Genomic DNA, 14,202 nt, shown 5'->3' on the forward strand with positions numbered 1-14,202 from the left:
CCTTCTCCCAAACCTTCAAATATGACTTTCTGGCCCTGTCATAGTAAAGGGCTGCTTAGAATATTAGAGCCAATGTCACAAAGTTCCTCCTGAAGTATAAGTGAGTGAGAGAGTTCCCTCACTTTGCAGCACAACACGTCTCACAAGATTTCTACAAGCAATCAGAGTGAAATTTGTACTTTGTGTTGTCAGATGAACATATGAGACACTTTGACTCTTCAGTGCAGTGTGGAGCCTAACAAAGATCTGTTTTGTGTCCCAGCTGATCAGCAGGAGGAGAAGAATCTGACGGAGCAGCAGAGGAACATTTTCAGCCATCTGGACTCAGCTGAGTCACTACAGAGGAAACAATGAGCTCAACACAGAAGGTGAGGAAAATATCACAGTTTCACCAAATAATCAGTCACGTCTAGTGGTGCAACAGATCACGGTTGATCTGAAATCCGAACCGATCCCACTCCACGGTTCGGTACGCACGTGATCCAAAGATTCGGAAAAGAAAAAAAAAGTATGTGTATGGTGCGTGTGGTCAGTCTGTCAGGCGGTAGTTATGGTCAGCGCTGGCGGTCCAAGTGAGGATCAGAGGACTTTGCGGCATTTAAGCAGCCCTTTGCTGCCCAGTCCGACCGGGCTAAAGCTATTACAAAAGCTAATGGGGTGTTTAGCTGCAGACGGGAGGCTGTATTCTGTTGTGCAAAACAAGGTTTAAACTATGATGAACGTGCTTGAGCCACGCTATGATATCTCGTTGCGCGTCCCCTTCAGTGACAAGATCGTCCCGAGCATGTATGAGCAGGAGAAGTTTAAAGTTATGGCTGAACTGTCCCAGGCAAATGGGTGGAGCTCCAGTGCTGCGGAAAGCCACGTGACCGTGACTACTCGTTATATCACAGCGGAGTGGTAGATACAAAGCCCTGCACCGCCCTATAGATTACATTAGATTAGATGAAACTTTATTTATGCCTCCGGGAAATTCCGTTTCCAGTAGCACCGACAGAAGTTGCAGAAAGTGAGCAGAAATATACCAAATATACACATATATAAATACAGAGAATACAAAAGGGATAAATAGAATAATTAGGAATAAGAATACAAGGGAACGGCACATTTTAAGTATTGTGAGTCTATTACACCGCTGGGTATTAACAAAAACTATTGCACAGTGAAAAGGCACTACAGCTACTTGTTCCCCTCTCCTCTGTCCCCGTTTCCCCTCCAGCGAGGAGTTAAACAGTTTGTTGGCCTGTGGGACAAAGGACTTTTTAAGTCTGCTGGTCCTTGACTTTGGGAGAAGCATCCTGTCACTGAACAGACTCCTCTGGTTGTTTATGGCTGTGTGCAGAGGATGCAGAGGCTGCCCAGCATGGTCCATAATGTCCATATTGCACCTTAATTAGTTTTTATATAAGTGCGTGGAATGAGTCTTCAGTTGAATGTTTTTTAATAGGCAAAAAATACTTAAATAAGTAAACGGCGAGTCGAATTTTGGTCTTTCTTTTCTACTTTTGCTGATCCGAAAATTGATCCGATCCGTGACTTTAAAACCGTGATCCGATCCGAACCGTGAGATTTTTGATCCGTTGCACCACTAGTCACGTCTAAAACTCTCATACTCCCAACCTGTTATATGACTGTGTTGTATATTATGTTGTTTTTAGAGACCACACCACAGCACGTAGTAAAATAACGAAGGTTTATTCATTAAAAAAAATATTTTTTTCATCAAATAGACAAAACATTTATTTTATCATCCCCAAAAATACACGTTCGAAGCACCACAACAGCAGCCCGATATCAGACAGAACTGTCACATGATATTAAACAGAAGCTGCCAGCTGAGCTCTGTAGAGTGGGCAATTATAATGAAGCTCTTTATTATAATTTGTAGATTCAAGCTGCTCTTCATATTTTTGGCCAGCAGATGTCACCAAAGAGGACTGTGTTGAAAAGCTTTGAGTAATGAACCTTTTTCAATACAAGCTTCAGTGTTTCAGAAAGCTTCATTTGGCCATCACTGATATAAATAATATTATAGAAATTATCAGAGGAGGCAAAAGTACATTTACTCTATACTTAAGCAGAAGTACAGATACAAGTGTTAAGAAATACTTCAGTAAAAGTATTCATTCACCTTCTTTACTTAAGTAACAGTGAAAAAGTACAGGCTCTGAAATGTAATCATAGTAAAAAAGTAAAAGTAGCTCCTTGATGAACATTTTAACCACGTTTTTATCCAAAGCTAACTGAACCTTGTGCTTTATTAATGTAATAATAAAATAAGATTAGTAGATTAAATACAAACTATTTATTTGTAATAAAGGTACTCTGTTTGAATCAGTTAAGTAGAAAATGAAGGAAAATAAAACATAAGTGTATTTTCTGTTGCCTACACTGTAGAGGGCGACTTTGCCTCTAAACAGGAACATGAGCAGGGAAGAGGTTAAAGTGGGATTGAGCAGGTGGGAACCCTAAAATCAGCTGTAGTGGCTCAGCGTGGGGAAAAGAATCACAGCTCACAATAATTTCTATTGAGAGCTCCAGTAGATTTTCTTAAAGTACAGGCTGTGATCAGCTGACCTGCTGCTCTCTGTGGATGTACACAACTGAATTCAACCAGATGTCAGCAGATGTTTCATGAGCTGTCCTGGCTGATTTCCATCCTCTACACTGACAGTACACTGTCTTTATATTAGACACTATACTGTTGGTATGAAGGTGGAACTCAGTGAATGAATGTCAGCATCATGAGCTTCAGTTTAAATGAATCTCTGCTCCACTTGATGTAATCTAACTCTGACATGAGCACCACAGTCACTGTGCACCAGTCACACACTGTTCTTTACTTTAAATCCATCACAGTTCAGCAAACTAACCTGTTTATCCTGCACTAACCTGCAGAGGATCTTCATGCAGCCTTTAAATCACAGTAAGTCTCCCTCAGATTGTTTTGCAGCAAGTTTCACAATCTGAAAAAACATAATGTCACATGTACAGACCCAATATCTGATTTCAACACATGAGGACTTACATGTAAGCTTTAATCTGCAGTTGATCAAATCCCACTGAGCAGTCCTTCCCTTTAAATCTAACCTCTCTTCTTCCTCTCCTGTCCTGTGTGTCTTATCTTTCTCCATCTCTGAGTGAAGTTAGCTCTCTTTCTTTTCTCTCCCTGTGATGTACAGCAGCTGGACCTTTAGCCATCAACACACTGTGAGACAAACTGCACACAAACAGTTTGTGTGTTTGCTGATGTTTGTTGATAGAAATGCTGCATTTGAAATTACCTGTTTGTTCAGGTGCTGTGCAAAAAAGAAAGAAGAACAACGTCTCACTTTAACTCCTGACTATGACTCACAGTTTTGCCTCTTTCATCTCTTTTTATGTTTCATACCCTGGTGATTAGTACACGATCAGGATTGTCTTTCATGTGTTACTTTTCAGGCTCAAATCAGTTTGATGCCCTTAGTGATGAAATAACTCTCCTCAAATTCCTCAAACCAAAAGTAAAAAGACTGTTTTGAAAATATAATGAGTAGAAAGTCCTTTTTTAAAATGTGGTGAATAAAAGTAAGGAAAATAAAGAAAAATGATTTTAGAGTGTTTAAATAGTCATGAATTATTTTTAACACCAGGTTGGATGTAATGTGTTTCTACTACCAGCAGGTGGGGATAAGAGACCTGTAAGGTGTTTGGTGCCACACTCCACCTTCAGGTTTAAAACTAGTGTTAATGGAGGGAGTTTGAAGGTTCAGTTTGTTCCACGACTGCATTTCACTCACTGCCTCTGTTTGTATCTCTGTCACTGCAGGACCAACATGGAGCGACAAGTCAGCGCTCTCAGGAGGCCGACAAACCTCACAGAAGAAAGAGAGAGAAAACATACACCTGTGACGAGTGTGGGAAGGATTTTGCTGTGAAGGCTAATCTAAAACATCATCAGGTCATCCACACTGGAGAGAGACCGTTCAGCTGTGACTTGTGTGGAAAGTCTTTTTCCTGGAAGGAATCCCTAAAACAACACCAACTCATCCACAGTGGAGTTAAAGCGTACAGCTGTGATCAGTGTGGCAGAGCTTTTACTCACAGTAGCAGCTTACAGAGTCATCTAGTTACCCACTCTGGAATTAAGGCATACAGCTGTGACATTTGTGGAAAAACCTTCAGCCGGAGAGGGAACCGAAATGCACACCTACGCATTCACACCGGACATGATGTGTACTGCTGTGATCAGTGTGGCAAACAGTTTACAACACATGCAATGTTACAACGCCACATGTTTACCCACACTGAGGAGAGACCTTATAAATGTGACCTGTGTGAGAAGACTTTTAAAACTCCACGCTACCTGAGACAACACCAACAGATCGACACCAGAAAGAGACTCTACAAGCGCGGTTACTGTGAGGTATGTATTTATATTTCTATCTTTTCTTTTTAGCCTGACTGTTTGGAACAACTCTGCTCATTAAACTGTGTTAGCATGTTAGCAATTCTACTGCATGGAAAAGGCTGCATCTGAGGCAGAGTTAATGTGCCTCAGATTGTTATGCAGCAAGTTTCACAATCTAAAAAAACATAATGTCACATGTACAGACCCAATATCTGATTTCAACACATGAGGACTTACATGTAAGCTTTAATCTCCAGTTGATCAAATCCCACTGAGCAGTCCTTCCCTTTAAATCTAACCTCTCTTCTTCCTCTCCTGTCCTGTGTGTCTTATCTTTCTCCATCTCTGAGTGAAGTTAGCTCTCTTTCTTTTCTCTCCCTGTGATGTACAGCAGCTGGAACTTTAGCAGGGTTTTAATAGTTTTGCAATTTTCATTAGTTTTTATTTTTATTTCGTTTTGACTTCAGATTTTCAATTTTATATTAGTTTTAATTAGTTTTTACCAATTGTTTGCTAGTTTAGTTTAGTTTTTATTTTTTTGAAAATCCTTAGTTTCAGTTTAGTTTTGATTAGTTTCAGTTATAGTTTTAGTTGTGTTTGCAATAATTAAGTGTAACAAAATCCCAGTTTCATCATATCAGTCATTCTCTTCTGCTTATCCATGGGTATGTTGCTATTCCAGCTACCATACCCTGCACCCTGGACAGGTCACCTGTCTGTCGCAGGGCTAACACGCAGAGACAGACAACTCACATTCCCACCTATGGGTTCTTTAAATAAATAAATAAATAAATAAATTAGGGCAGATGAACAACCGTTGACACCAGGCAACTATAAAATGTATATCTTGGCCGCAATGGGACTATTAACTCTTGCAGCACCGGGTGTTCGTAATTTTGGTTCAAGTGAATTGATAAACTTTTTGAAGGCAATTGACTCACACAGTTATGTAGATATCCCAGTCCTGTTGTCTCGGGATGCATCACGCTGCCTTGCCTGGTGTTAGCTTCTGTTTCTGGGGATGAGGGTTGGGCGTGCTCCCTTACCTTCTCCAGGTAAGCTAGGCTAGGTTAGCCTTCTTGTGTGAGCTTTTCAAGTGCACTTTAAGGTTTGTGGGATTTTTTTCCCTTTAGAAATGTCCCTCATAATTTGTCTCGTTCCACTACAAGACACTTGCTTTATCCAAAACACAGTCATATTCAAAGTAATCCCAAATTGGACTCTGGCGCTTTCTCCAGACTTTTCCTGACATGATTCTGCGCGTGGACGGAGCAGCGACACAGACGACTCGACTAACGTACTGCCACCTGCTGGCATAATGAGACACAGCAAGAAAAAAAACCTGGAAACTAAACTTCTTTTTTACCCTTGACTATTGTATGACACGCACACATCAACGAAAACTAAACATATTTTTGCTATAAATTCAGTTAAATTTAGTTAGTTTTGTGAACACATATTACAGTTTTAGTTAGTTTTCCTTTTTTCGTTTTTATTTTTATTTCCGTTAACGAAAATGTTTTTTCACTTCTAGTTTTCGTTATTTCGTTAGTTTTAGTTAACGATAATAACCTTGACCTTTAGCCATCAACACACTGTGAGACAAACTGCACACAAACAGTTTGTGTGTTTGCTGATGTTTGTGATAGAAACACTGCATTTGAAATTACCTGTTTGTTCAGGTGCTGTGCAAAAAGGAAAGAAGAACAACGTCTCACTTTAACTCCTGACTATGACTCACAGTTTTGCCTCTTTCATCTCTTTTTATGTTTCATACCCTGGTGATTAGTACACGATCAGGATTGTCTTTCATGTGTTATTTTTCAGGCTCAAATTGGTTTGATGTTTGATGCCCTTAGTGATGAAATAACTCTCCTCAAATTGCTCAAACCAAAAGTAAAAAGACTGTTTTGAAAATGTAATGAGTAAAAAGTCCTTTTTTTTAATGTGGGGAGTAAAAGTAAGGAAAAAATGATTTTAGAGTGTTTAAATAGTCATCAATTATTTTTAACAGCAGGTTGGATGTAATGTGGTTCTACTACCAGCAGGTGGGGGTAAGAGACCTTTAAGGTGTTTGGTGCCACACTCCACCTTGAGGTTTAAAACTAGTGTTAATGGAGGGAGTTTGAAGGTTCAGTTTGTTCCACGACTGCATTTCACTCACTGCCTCTGTTTGTATCTCTGTCACTGCAGGACCAACATGGAGCGACAAGTCAGCGCTCTCAGGAGGCCGACAAACCTCACAGAAGAAAGAGAGAGAAAAAACACACCTGTGACGAGTGTGGGAAGGATTTTACTTTGAAGACTTCACTAAAGCAGCATCAGGTCATCCACACTGGAGAGAGACCGTTCAGCTGTGACTTGTGTGGAAAGACTTTTTCCAGGAAGAGTACCCTAAAAACACACCAACTCATCCACAGTGGAGTTAAAGCGTACAGCTGTGATCAGTGTGGCAGAGCTTTTACTCAAAGTGGCCAATTACAGAAGCATCTAGTTACCCACTCTGGAATTAAGGCATACAGCTGTGACATTTGTGGAAAAACCTTCAGCCGGATAGGGAACCGAAATGCACACCTACGCATTCACACCGGACATGATGTGTACTGCTGTGATCAGTGTGGCAAACAGTTTATAACTTACATGCAGTTACAACGCCACATGTTGACCCACACTGAGGAGAGACCTTATAAATGTGACCTGTGTGAGAAGACTTTTAAATCTCCACATTACCTGAGACGACACCAACAGATCCACACCAGAAAGGGACTCTCCAAGCGCGGTTACTGTGAGGTATGTATTTATATTTCTATCTTTTCTTTTTAGCCTGACTGTTTGGAACAACTCTGCTCATTAAACTGTGTTAGCATGTTAGCAATTCTACTGCATGGAAAAGGCTGCATCTGAGGCACAGTTAATCTGCCTCTGATTGTTTTGCAGCAAGTTTCACAATCTGAAAAAACATAATGTCACATGTACAGACCCAATATCTGATTTCAACACATGAGGACTTACATGTAAGCTTTAATCTGCAGTTGATCAAATCCCACTGAGCAGTCCTTCCCTTTAAATCTAACCTCTCTTCTTCCTCTCCTGTCCTGTGTGTCTTATCTTTCTCCATCTCTGAGTGAAGTTAGCTCTCTTTCTTTTCTCTCCCTGTGATGTACAGCAGCTGGACCTTTAGCCGTCAACACACTGTGAGACAAACTGCACACAAACAGTTTGTGTGTTTGCTGATGTTTGTTGATAGAAACACTACATTTGAAATTACCTGTTTGTTCAGGTGCTGTGCAAAAAAGAAAGAAGAACAACGTCTCACTTTAACTCCTGACTATGACTCACAGTTTTGCCTCTTTCATCTTTTTATGTTTCATACCCTGGTGATTAATACATGATCAGGATTGTTTTTCATGGGTTACTTTTCAGGCTCAAAGTGATTTGATGTTTGATGCCCTTAGTGATGAAATAACTCCCCTCAAATTCCTCAAACCAAAAGTAAAAAGACTGTTCTGAAAATGTAATGAGTACAAAGTCTTTCTTTTAATGTGGGGAGTAAAAGTAAGGGGGAAGAAAAGGGAAAAATGATTTTAGTGTGTTTAAACAGTCATGAATTATTTTTAAGTGTGTATATTTTCCCTTTTTTGTGTGTTTTTTTGCTCATGCAAATTGAAATGCGATTAATATAGATTGAAAATGAATGACATTTAATCGCCTTTAATCAAAAATTAATCCAATGTTTTCTACAGTGAAACGTTTGAACAGTCATGAGTTATTTTTAACACCAGGTTGGATGTAATGTGTTTCTACTACCAGTAGGTGGGGATAAGAGACCTTTAAGGTGTTTGGTGCCACACTCCACCTTGAGGTTTAAAACTAGTGTTAATGGAGGGAGTTTGAAGGTTCAGTTTGTTCCACGACTGCATTTCACTCACTGCCTCTGTTTGTATCTCTGTCACTGCAGGACCAACATGGAGCGACAAGTCAGCGCTCTCAGGAGGCCGACAAACCTCACAGAAGAAAGAGAGAGAAAAAACACACCTGTGACGAGTGTGGGAAGGATTTTACTTTGAAGACTTCACTAAAGCAGCATCAGGTCATCCACACTGGAGAGAGACCGTTCAGCTGTGACTTGTGTGGAAAGACTTTTTCCTGGAAGAGTACCCTAAAAACACACCAACTCATCCACAGTGGAGTTAAAGCGTACAGCTGTGATCAGTGTGGCAGAGCTTTTACTCAAAGTGGCCAATTACAGAAGCATCTAGTTACCCACTCTGGAATTAAGGCATACAGCTGTGACATTTGTGGAAAAACCTTCAGCCGGATAGGGAACCGAAATGCACACCTACGCATTCACACCGGACATGATGTGTACTGCTGTGATCAGTGTGGCAAACAGTTTATAACTTACATGCAGTTACAACGCCACATGTTGACCCACACTGAGGAGAGACCTTATAAATGTGACCTGTGTGAGAAGACTTTTAAATCTCCACATTACCTGAGACGACACCAACAGATCCACACCAGAAAGGGACTCTACAAGTGCAGTTACTGTGAGGTATGTATTTATATTGTTATCTTGTCATTTTAGCCTGACTGTTTGGAACAACTCTGCTCATTAAACTGTGTTAGCATGTTAGCAATTCTACTGCATGGGAAAGTAGCTATAACAATGGTATTGTAGCAGTAGTATTAATGCTTATTTATAACTTTAGTACTCTTAGAGATTAGTGTCAAAAATACTAATTTAATATAATTGCAGTGTCATGGGGTAGTAGTGTTATTCTTGTGTCCCAGTCAGCGGAGTGTTATAACTGCACAGTTACGGTGTTATTAATGCAGTATTAGAATTATTGCAGTGTTACATTCGTAGTTTAACACTGTGTTGGTACCCTGCAAATATTAGCAAAGAAGTACTTTAGTGTCAGTCAGATGTTGCTGTAACATGAAACAACTATTACTGTAGTATTATGGTGGTAGTATTGTAGTTATTGCAGCGCAGTAAACTGAGTTTTTTAACTGAAACAGTAAAATGTAATTGGACGTCTGCAGAGATGCTCTTTATTTCAGGCGACGTTCAGGATAAAAATGCTGAAGGACTGACTTACACTGTCTTTGTGTCTTTGTTTAGAAGCAGAGTGACACAGATGGATCCAGTTCTCAACCCTGTCATCACTGTGGAGGTGGGAAAGACTTTCGCTATGACCTTTGTGGAAAAACTTTCAGTTACCAAGAAACCCTTAAAATACATCAACATAAACACACTGGAGACAAGCTGAACTACTGCAAAGAATGTGGGAGAAGCTTCACCACATTAAGTGGATTAAAATGACATGAACTCATTCACAGTGGGGTTAAAAAGTACGTCTGTGATCAGTGTGGGTCATCTTTCATTACTGCAAGTCACCTTAAAACACACAAACGAGTCCACACAGGAGAGAAACCATACAATTGCAGACACTGTGACAAAAGCTTCTCACGATCAGATCCTCTGAGCCGTCATGAACGTACACATATTGACGGAAACTACAGCTGTGACCAGTGTGACAAGAGCTTCAGGAATCTCAGTTCATACTCAAAACACAAACGATCCCACGTTACTAATAAACTGTTTCACTGTTACCAATGTGCCAAAACATTCATTTCATTATCTGCTCTGTGCAAACATCAGTGTGATCACTCAGGGCTGAAATCACTCCCATCACAGTGAATATGAAGAGACAAAGGTCCTCTTCTGGTTTCAAGGTCAGACTCAAAACTCTTGAGATCAGGCTCCACAGAGTTCAAATTGAATCTCCTGTAAAGATCTGATGAGGCAACTATGAATGAAAATTGTTCTCTAGTCTGATTTTAAGCTTTCTAAACTGTTCTGCTTCAGAGCTCACGTCGAGTGGTTTGCTTTGTTCCAGCAGTTGGATGAAGAAGTTTGAGCTGTGATTTCATTTCCTGTATTTCAGAGTAAATACTGAAGTGACAAATGGAAACATGTTTACAGTCAGAGTCAGATGAACTGTTTTCAGTGCCACAGATGGAGGTTTATCAGAGGAGGAGACTTGGCTGTTCTCCACTCACACTGAACAGGGTTCCTGCAGCTTATTAAAAATCTGACCTGAAATTTATGAAAAATTTCCTTGTAACACTGAGTTACAGTAGGGGGGCTGCTCTGTAATCCAGTTCAATAACACATCTCCTGACATTAAACATAAGCTTATTTAATAACGTGGATCTCTTTTTGTCCAGATTTTTATTCAGATGCAGCAACCGTGGTAAGAATTGATCCGGATCTTTACAGATCTTATAATTTTGTATCAAGTTCATTTCCTTGTTCATGCAGAGCCAGAATTTAGACATTTTTGGACAATCCCATAAAAGATGCATATAAGTGCAGTCTGCTGTTTTATATTTGAGACAAAAGGTTGAAAGGTATTTAACATATTTTATTTTTCCTTAAACTTGCATTAAAACTTCTGATTTTGTATTTAAGATGTCAAAATGATTAATTTTGGAAAATAATTTTTTAAAGTTTTCATTTGTGGTTTATCAACGTTTGCTGATACAAAGCAGGATGGATCTGTAAAGGGCTACTAGCTACATTAAGTAGGGGTATAGATGTGCACAGGCTGCCTTGAACGACCAGCAGGTAGTGGGATCTGGGTACGTGAACCCTCCTAGTACAGTTGACCCAGATACTTACTGTAGCAGCCCTTGGCATCAAGAACGACAGAAGAGTCTAACAGGTACAGCCATTTATTTCCTCACCACACGGCTCATTCTCTGGCCATCATTGAGCACCGTGAAAACTATAAAATAAGAAAAAATTGATACCCGTACAATCCTTTTGAACTATAACAATGAGCAATAACAACAATGAGCTTAAGTTAATTCAGGTAAGTTCAAACAAGTAATTCTAACCCACATAAAATGAGGGTACCACTTTAAGGAGTGATAGATATGAGGAGAGATGGACAGCCTGCCCAACTAATCGAAATGCACAAGTCCCAGTATGTTTTGGCCAATGGGAAAGCATCCTGCCGCTGTGTGTCCCACCCACCTGCTCCGTGATCGCCGCTATGTGTGGAGAAAAGAGAGACTGAAGCTTTCGAGCTGTATTAGATATAAGTTGCAACCAACTATGCTGCACATAGGTTCACTGATTATCAGCTACCTTCCATGTTAAGAGTAGCCACAGTGAGTAAACAGGCGAATGCTGCAGTTTTCTGGCGACTTTAGAAAGTACTGCGTGGGGCTGAACTGTTAGCCTTTGTTAGCTCGTGTTGCTATCAACTGCCTTAAAGTTTCTCAATCTGCTTCCAGAAGCAAAGTAACACTTGAAGCGCAACTTGTGTTTATTTTCCTTCACGTCGTGTTACTGTTATTAAAGAGAAAAACAACATGTCCTGTTAGGTTATTTAGAGCCCCCCATTTTCCGACCGAGAGACACCATACCATTTTCTTCGGCCGTGATGCACTGAGATCCATGAGCACACGTTGTATGTCTAAGTTAGTTCACGTCTCTTTCACATTTTATCGTTGAGAAACTGAATTTAACTGAATTGTTTGATTAATAGTTGTCGCACATGCACTGACTTTACTTGGTTTAATGCATAGTTTGTGTAAGAGAGATGTTTTATCTTTGCAAATTTGAGTATTTTAATTGCAAATTGATGTTGAATGTGATTTCAACAAAATCTTAAGTTGTGAATTATAGTTAGAACAGCATAATGAATATTTGAATTGCTCTTCTGACCCTGTCTGTTGACAGGTCAGGGGGTTTTTTTTGTATGCTGAATTGTTCCTGAGGTGGATTCCTCCAGTGAAATAGATGGCGAGCCTTCCAACCTGGACTTAGAGAGACTGAGATTCGTTTCTTTTCTACGTGATGATCTGCTGCACCTTGCGGTGTGGTAGGACTGTATCACTCACACTTTCACACACAGCTGGTTATACATAAGACCACCGACTGACATTCTCTCACCCCTATTTTCTTTCACACCTTTGGGAATTTTTTGGACTTTACCCCTTGGACATTTTTTATTTGGGACTTTAAATAATAAGCTGTTGTGTAGAATATTATCCACATGTGAAAAGAGTGTGAGATTTTCACTTGATTGTACTTTAGATTCGTGTAATCTGTTTCTATAAGACTTAAGGAGTCAGGTTACTAGGGTGCACCCGAACATTGAAACCCGAATGTTGAAACCGAACATTGAAAACCAAAAGTAACACTTGGCCAAGTCATTGTTTTAATAGTTTATGTGTTTTACTTTTCTTTCATTTTTTTAAGTTTCCTTTCTACCATTGTAAAGTGTCTTTAACCTGTGACAACCTTATAGTGTATTTCACTAAAGTTTTCTGGTTCTTTTGAGTTACATTCGTGTCTCTGTGTCTCATTTAAACACACCCATGTGCTCCTATAGTCGAGCCTATTGGCCCATTTATACATACTTTTCAACAATTCCCCTTACCATGTTACATAATTCTCAGATATACAGTCACAGATTAAGTAAAACAAAAGGGGTTACTTCAAACAGCATCAAGGTTTTATACAGTTCGGTTAAATAAAATATAACAACAGATCACCTCTCATCACTTACCTCAGTCAGGGCTCTAGACTAACTTTTTGCCATGGGCGCACCGGTACGCCTAACTTTAAAAAGTTAGGCGCACACAAATTTTTCAAATGCATCATTTAAGACCTCAGTTTTACATGTGCACTTTTTTGGGGGGGGGAGGGGATTGCTGTCCATACAGACAATATTCATTTCTAAATTATTAACTGACAATCTTGTGCTTGAAGTGCTTTGTCAATATTGTAGAAAATGTTAAACTTGATCATCATCTCGGCTCCTCTGATGACCTGTTTGCTGCTGCCTGCTGCTGAAAGGCAGTGGGGAGAGGGGACACTTGGGCAGTGCATTTATTGCAGCATATAATGTGTTTCTGGATACACTGCTGTTTTTTCAGCATTCAAAGATTGATGACACCGTGTCAGAGCTGGCTATGAATTTCAGAAGGATCCGGCCTTAACTTAACAAAAAAGTTATCAATAGTTCTTTTCTTATTAAAGCTACATCCACTTCTGTCGGGCCTAGGCTGCTCACTGGGGCTGAGTATCATCACTGATTTCTATAATCCATTCGATTCCGGTTTTTAAAGTCCTGATTCGATTCAACTTAGCCTCAGACAGTCAGAAATATTATAATTCTGATCATTTATCAGTGCTGATACACATGAGACTGTATCAGAATGTGAACATCACAGCAGATGCCTTTGTGTGAAAATAACTGAGAATAAAACAGAAAAACATGAAGGAGATTTTTCTGGTCTGGCTTTTTATAGCAGATGACCTTAAAAATATTCTGCAATGTTCTGCATATAAAGTTTAAATTTCTTCAGTACTGAACAACAGAAAAAATAGGCTTTCTTGTCCGAGGTCATTTAAGTGAAAAAAAGAAAAGAAAAAGACAGCGGCCACAGCGCTGTAAACAACGGTAGACTGGTGGGTAATAAGCGAATGAAAAATACAGAAAACAGAGATTTGAGATGGGAAACTGTTCTTGAAGTACAGACAGAGAGGGAGAGAGAGCTGTGCATGAAGTGTGATTTTAATAGTCGTGGAAGCAAAACTCATGACGACATTGATCAAATGTGAAGCGCAGTTTGCTGCTTCTTTTGCTGCTGGCTCTGTGAATTTTGGTTGGAGAGACAAAAACACAGAACGGACCTGACGCATCAGAATCGGTGAGCTCCGACAGAGTGTCCATGTTCGGGCCGTCGGGTGAGAAAGCCGAGAAAGACGAAGCTGATTCTGATGC

At 39.8% G+C, this 14,202-nt stretch overlaps 1 protein-coding gene across 2 annotated transcripts; it reads left to right on the plus strand.

Moving 5' to 3' along the window:
- The first annotated feature begins 346 nt into the window (after nucleotides 1-346).
- Nucleotides 347-10,610, plus strand: LOC120442054 (zinc finger protein 883-like). 2 transcript variants are annotated; one of them, XM_039617798.1, is made up of 5 exons: nucleotides 347-368; nucleotides 3,809-4,405; nucleotides 6,584-7,180; nucleotides 8,349-8,945; nucleotides 9,519-10,610. In XM_039617798.1, exons 1-5 carry the CDS (start codon nucleotides 351-353, stop codon nucleotides 9,717-9,719), a joined length of 2,010 nt encoding a protein of 669 aa, XP_039473732.1. In that variant the 5' UTR covers nucleotides 347-350; the 3' UTR covers nucleotides 9,720-10,610. The 2 variants fall into 2 exon arrangements, with proteins under 2 accessions (XP_039473732.1, XP_039473733.1); XM_039617799.1 differs by having other exon boundaries at nucleotides 9,522-10,610.
- The last annotated feature ends 3,592 nt before the right edge of the window (nucleotides 10,611-14,202 follow it).

Source organism: Oreochromis aureus, linkage group 9 (genome assembly GCF_013358895.1).
Source record: "Oreochromis aureus strain Israel breed Guangdong linkage group 9, ZZ_aureus, whole genome shotgun sequence".
Classification (NCBI taxonomy): domain Eukaryota; kingdom Metazoa; phylum Chordata; class Actinopteri; order Cichliformes; family Cichlidae; genus Oreochromis; species Oreochromis aureus.

Coding starts and splice junctions, on each gene's coding strand:
- LOC120442054 (XM_039617798.1), top strand. Junction 4,406..6,583: donor ACAAGCGCGGTTACTGTGAG/GTATGTATTTAT, acceptor CTGTCACTGCAG/GACCAACATGGAGCGACAAG. Junction 8,946..9,518: donor ACAAGTGCAGTTACTGTGAG/GTATGTATTTAT, acceptor GTCTTTGTTTAG/AAGCAGAGTGACACAGATGG.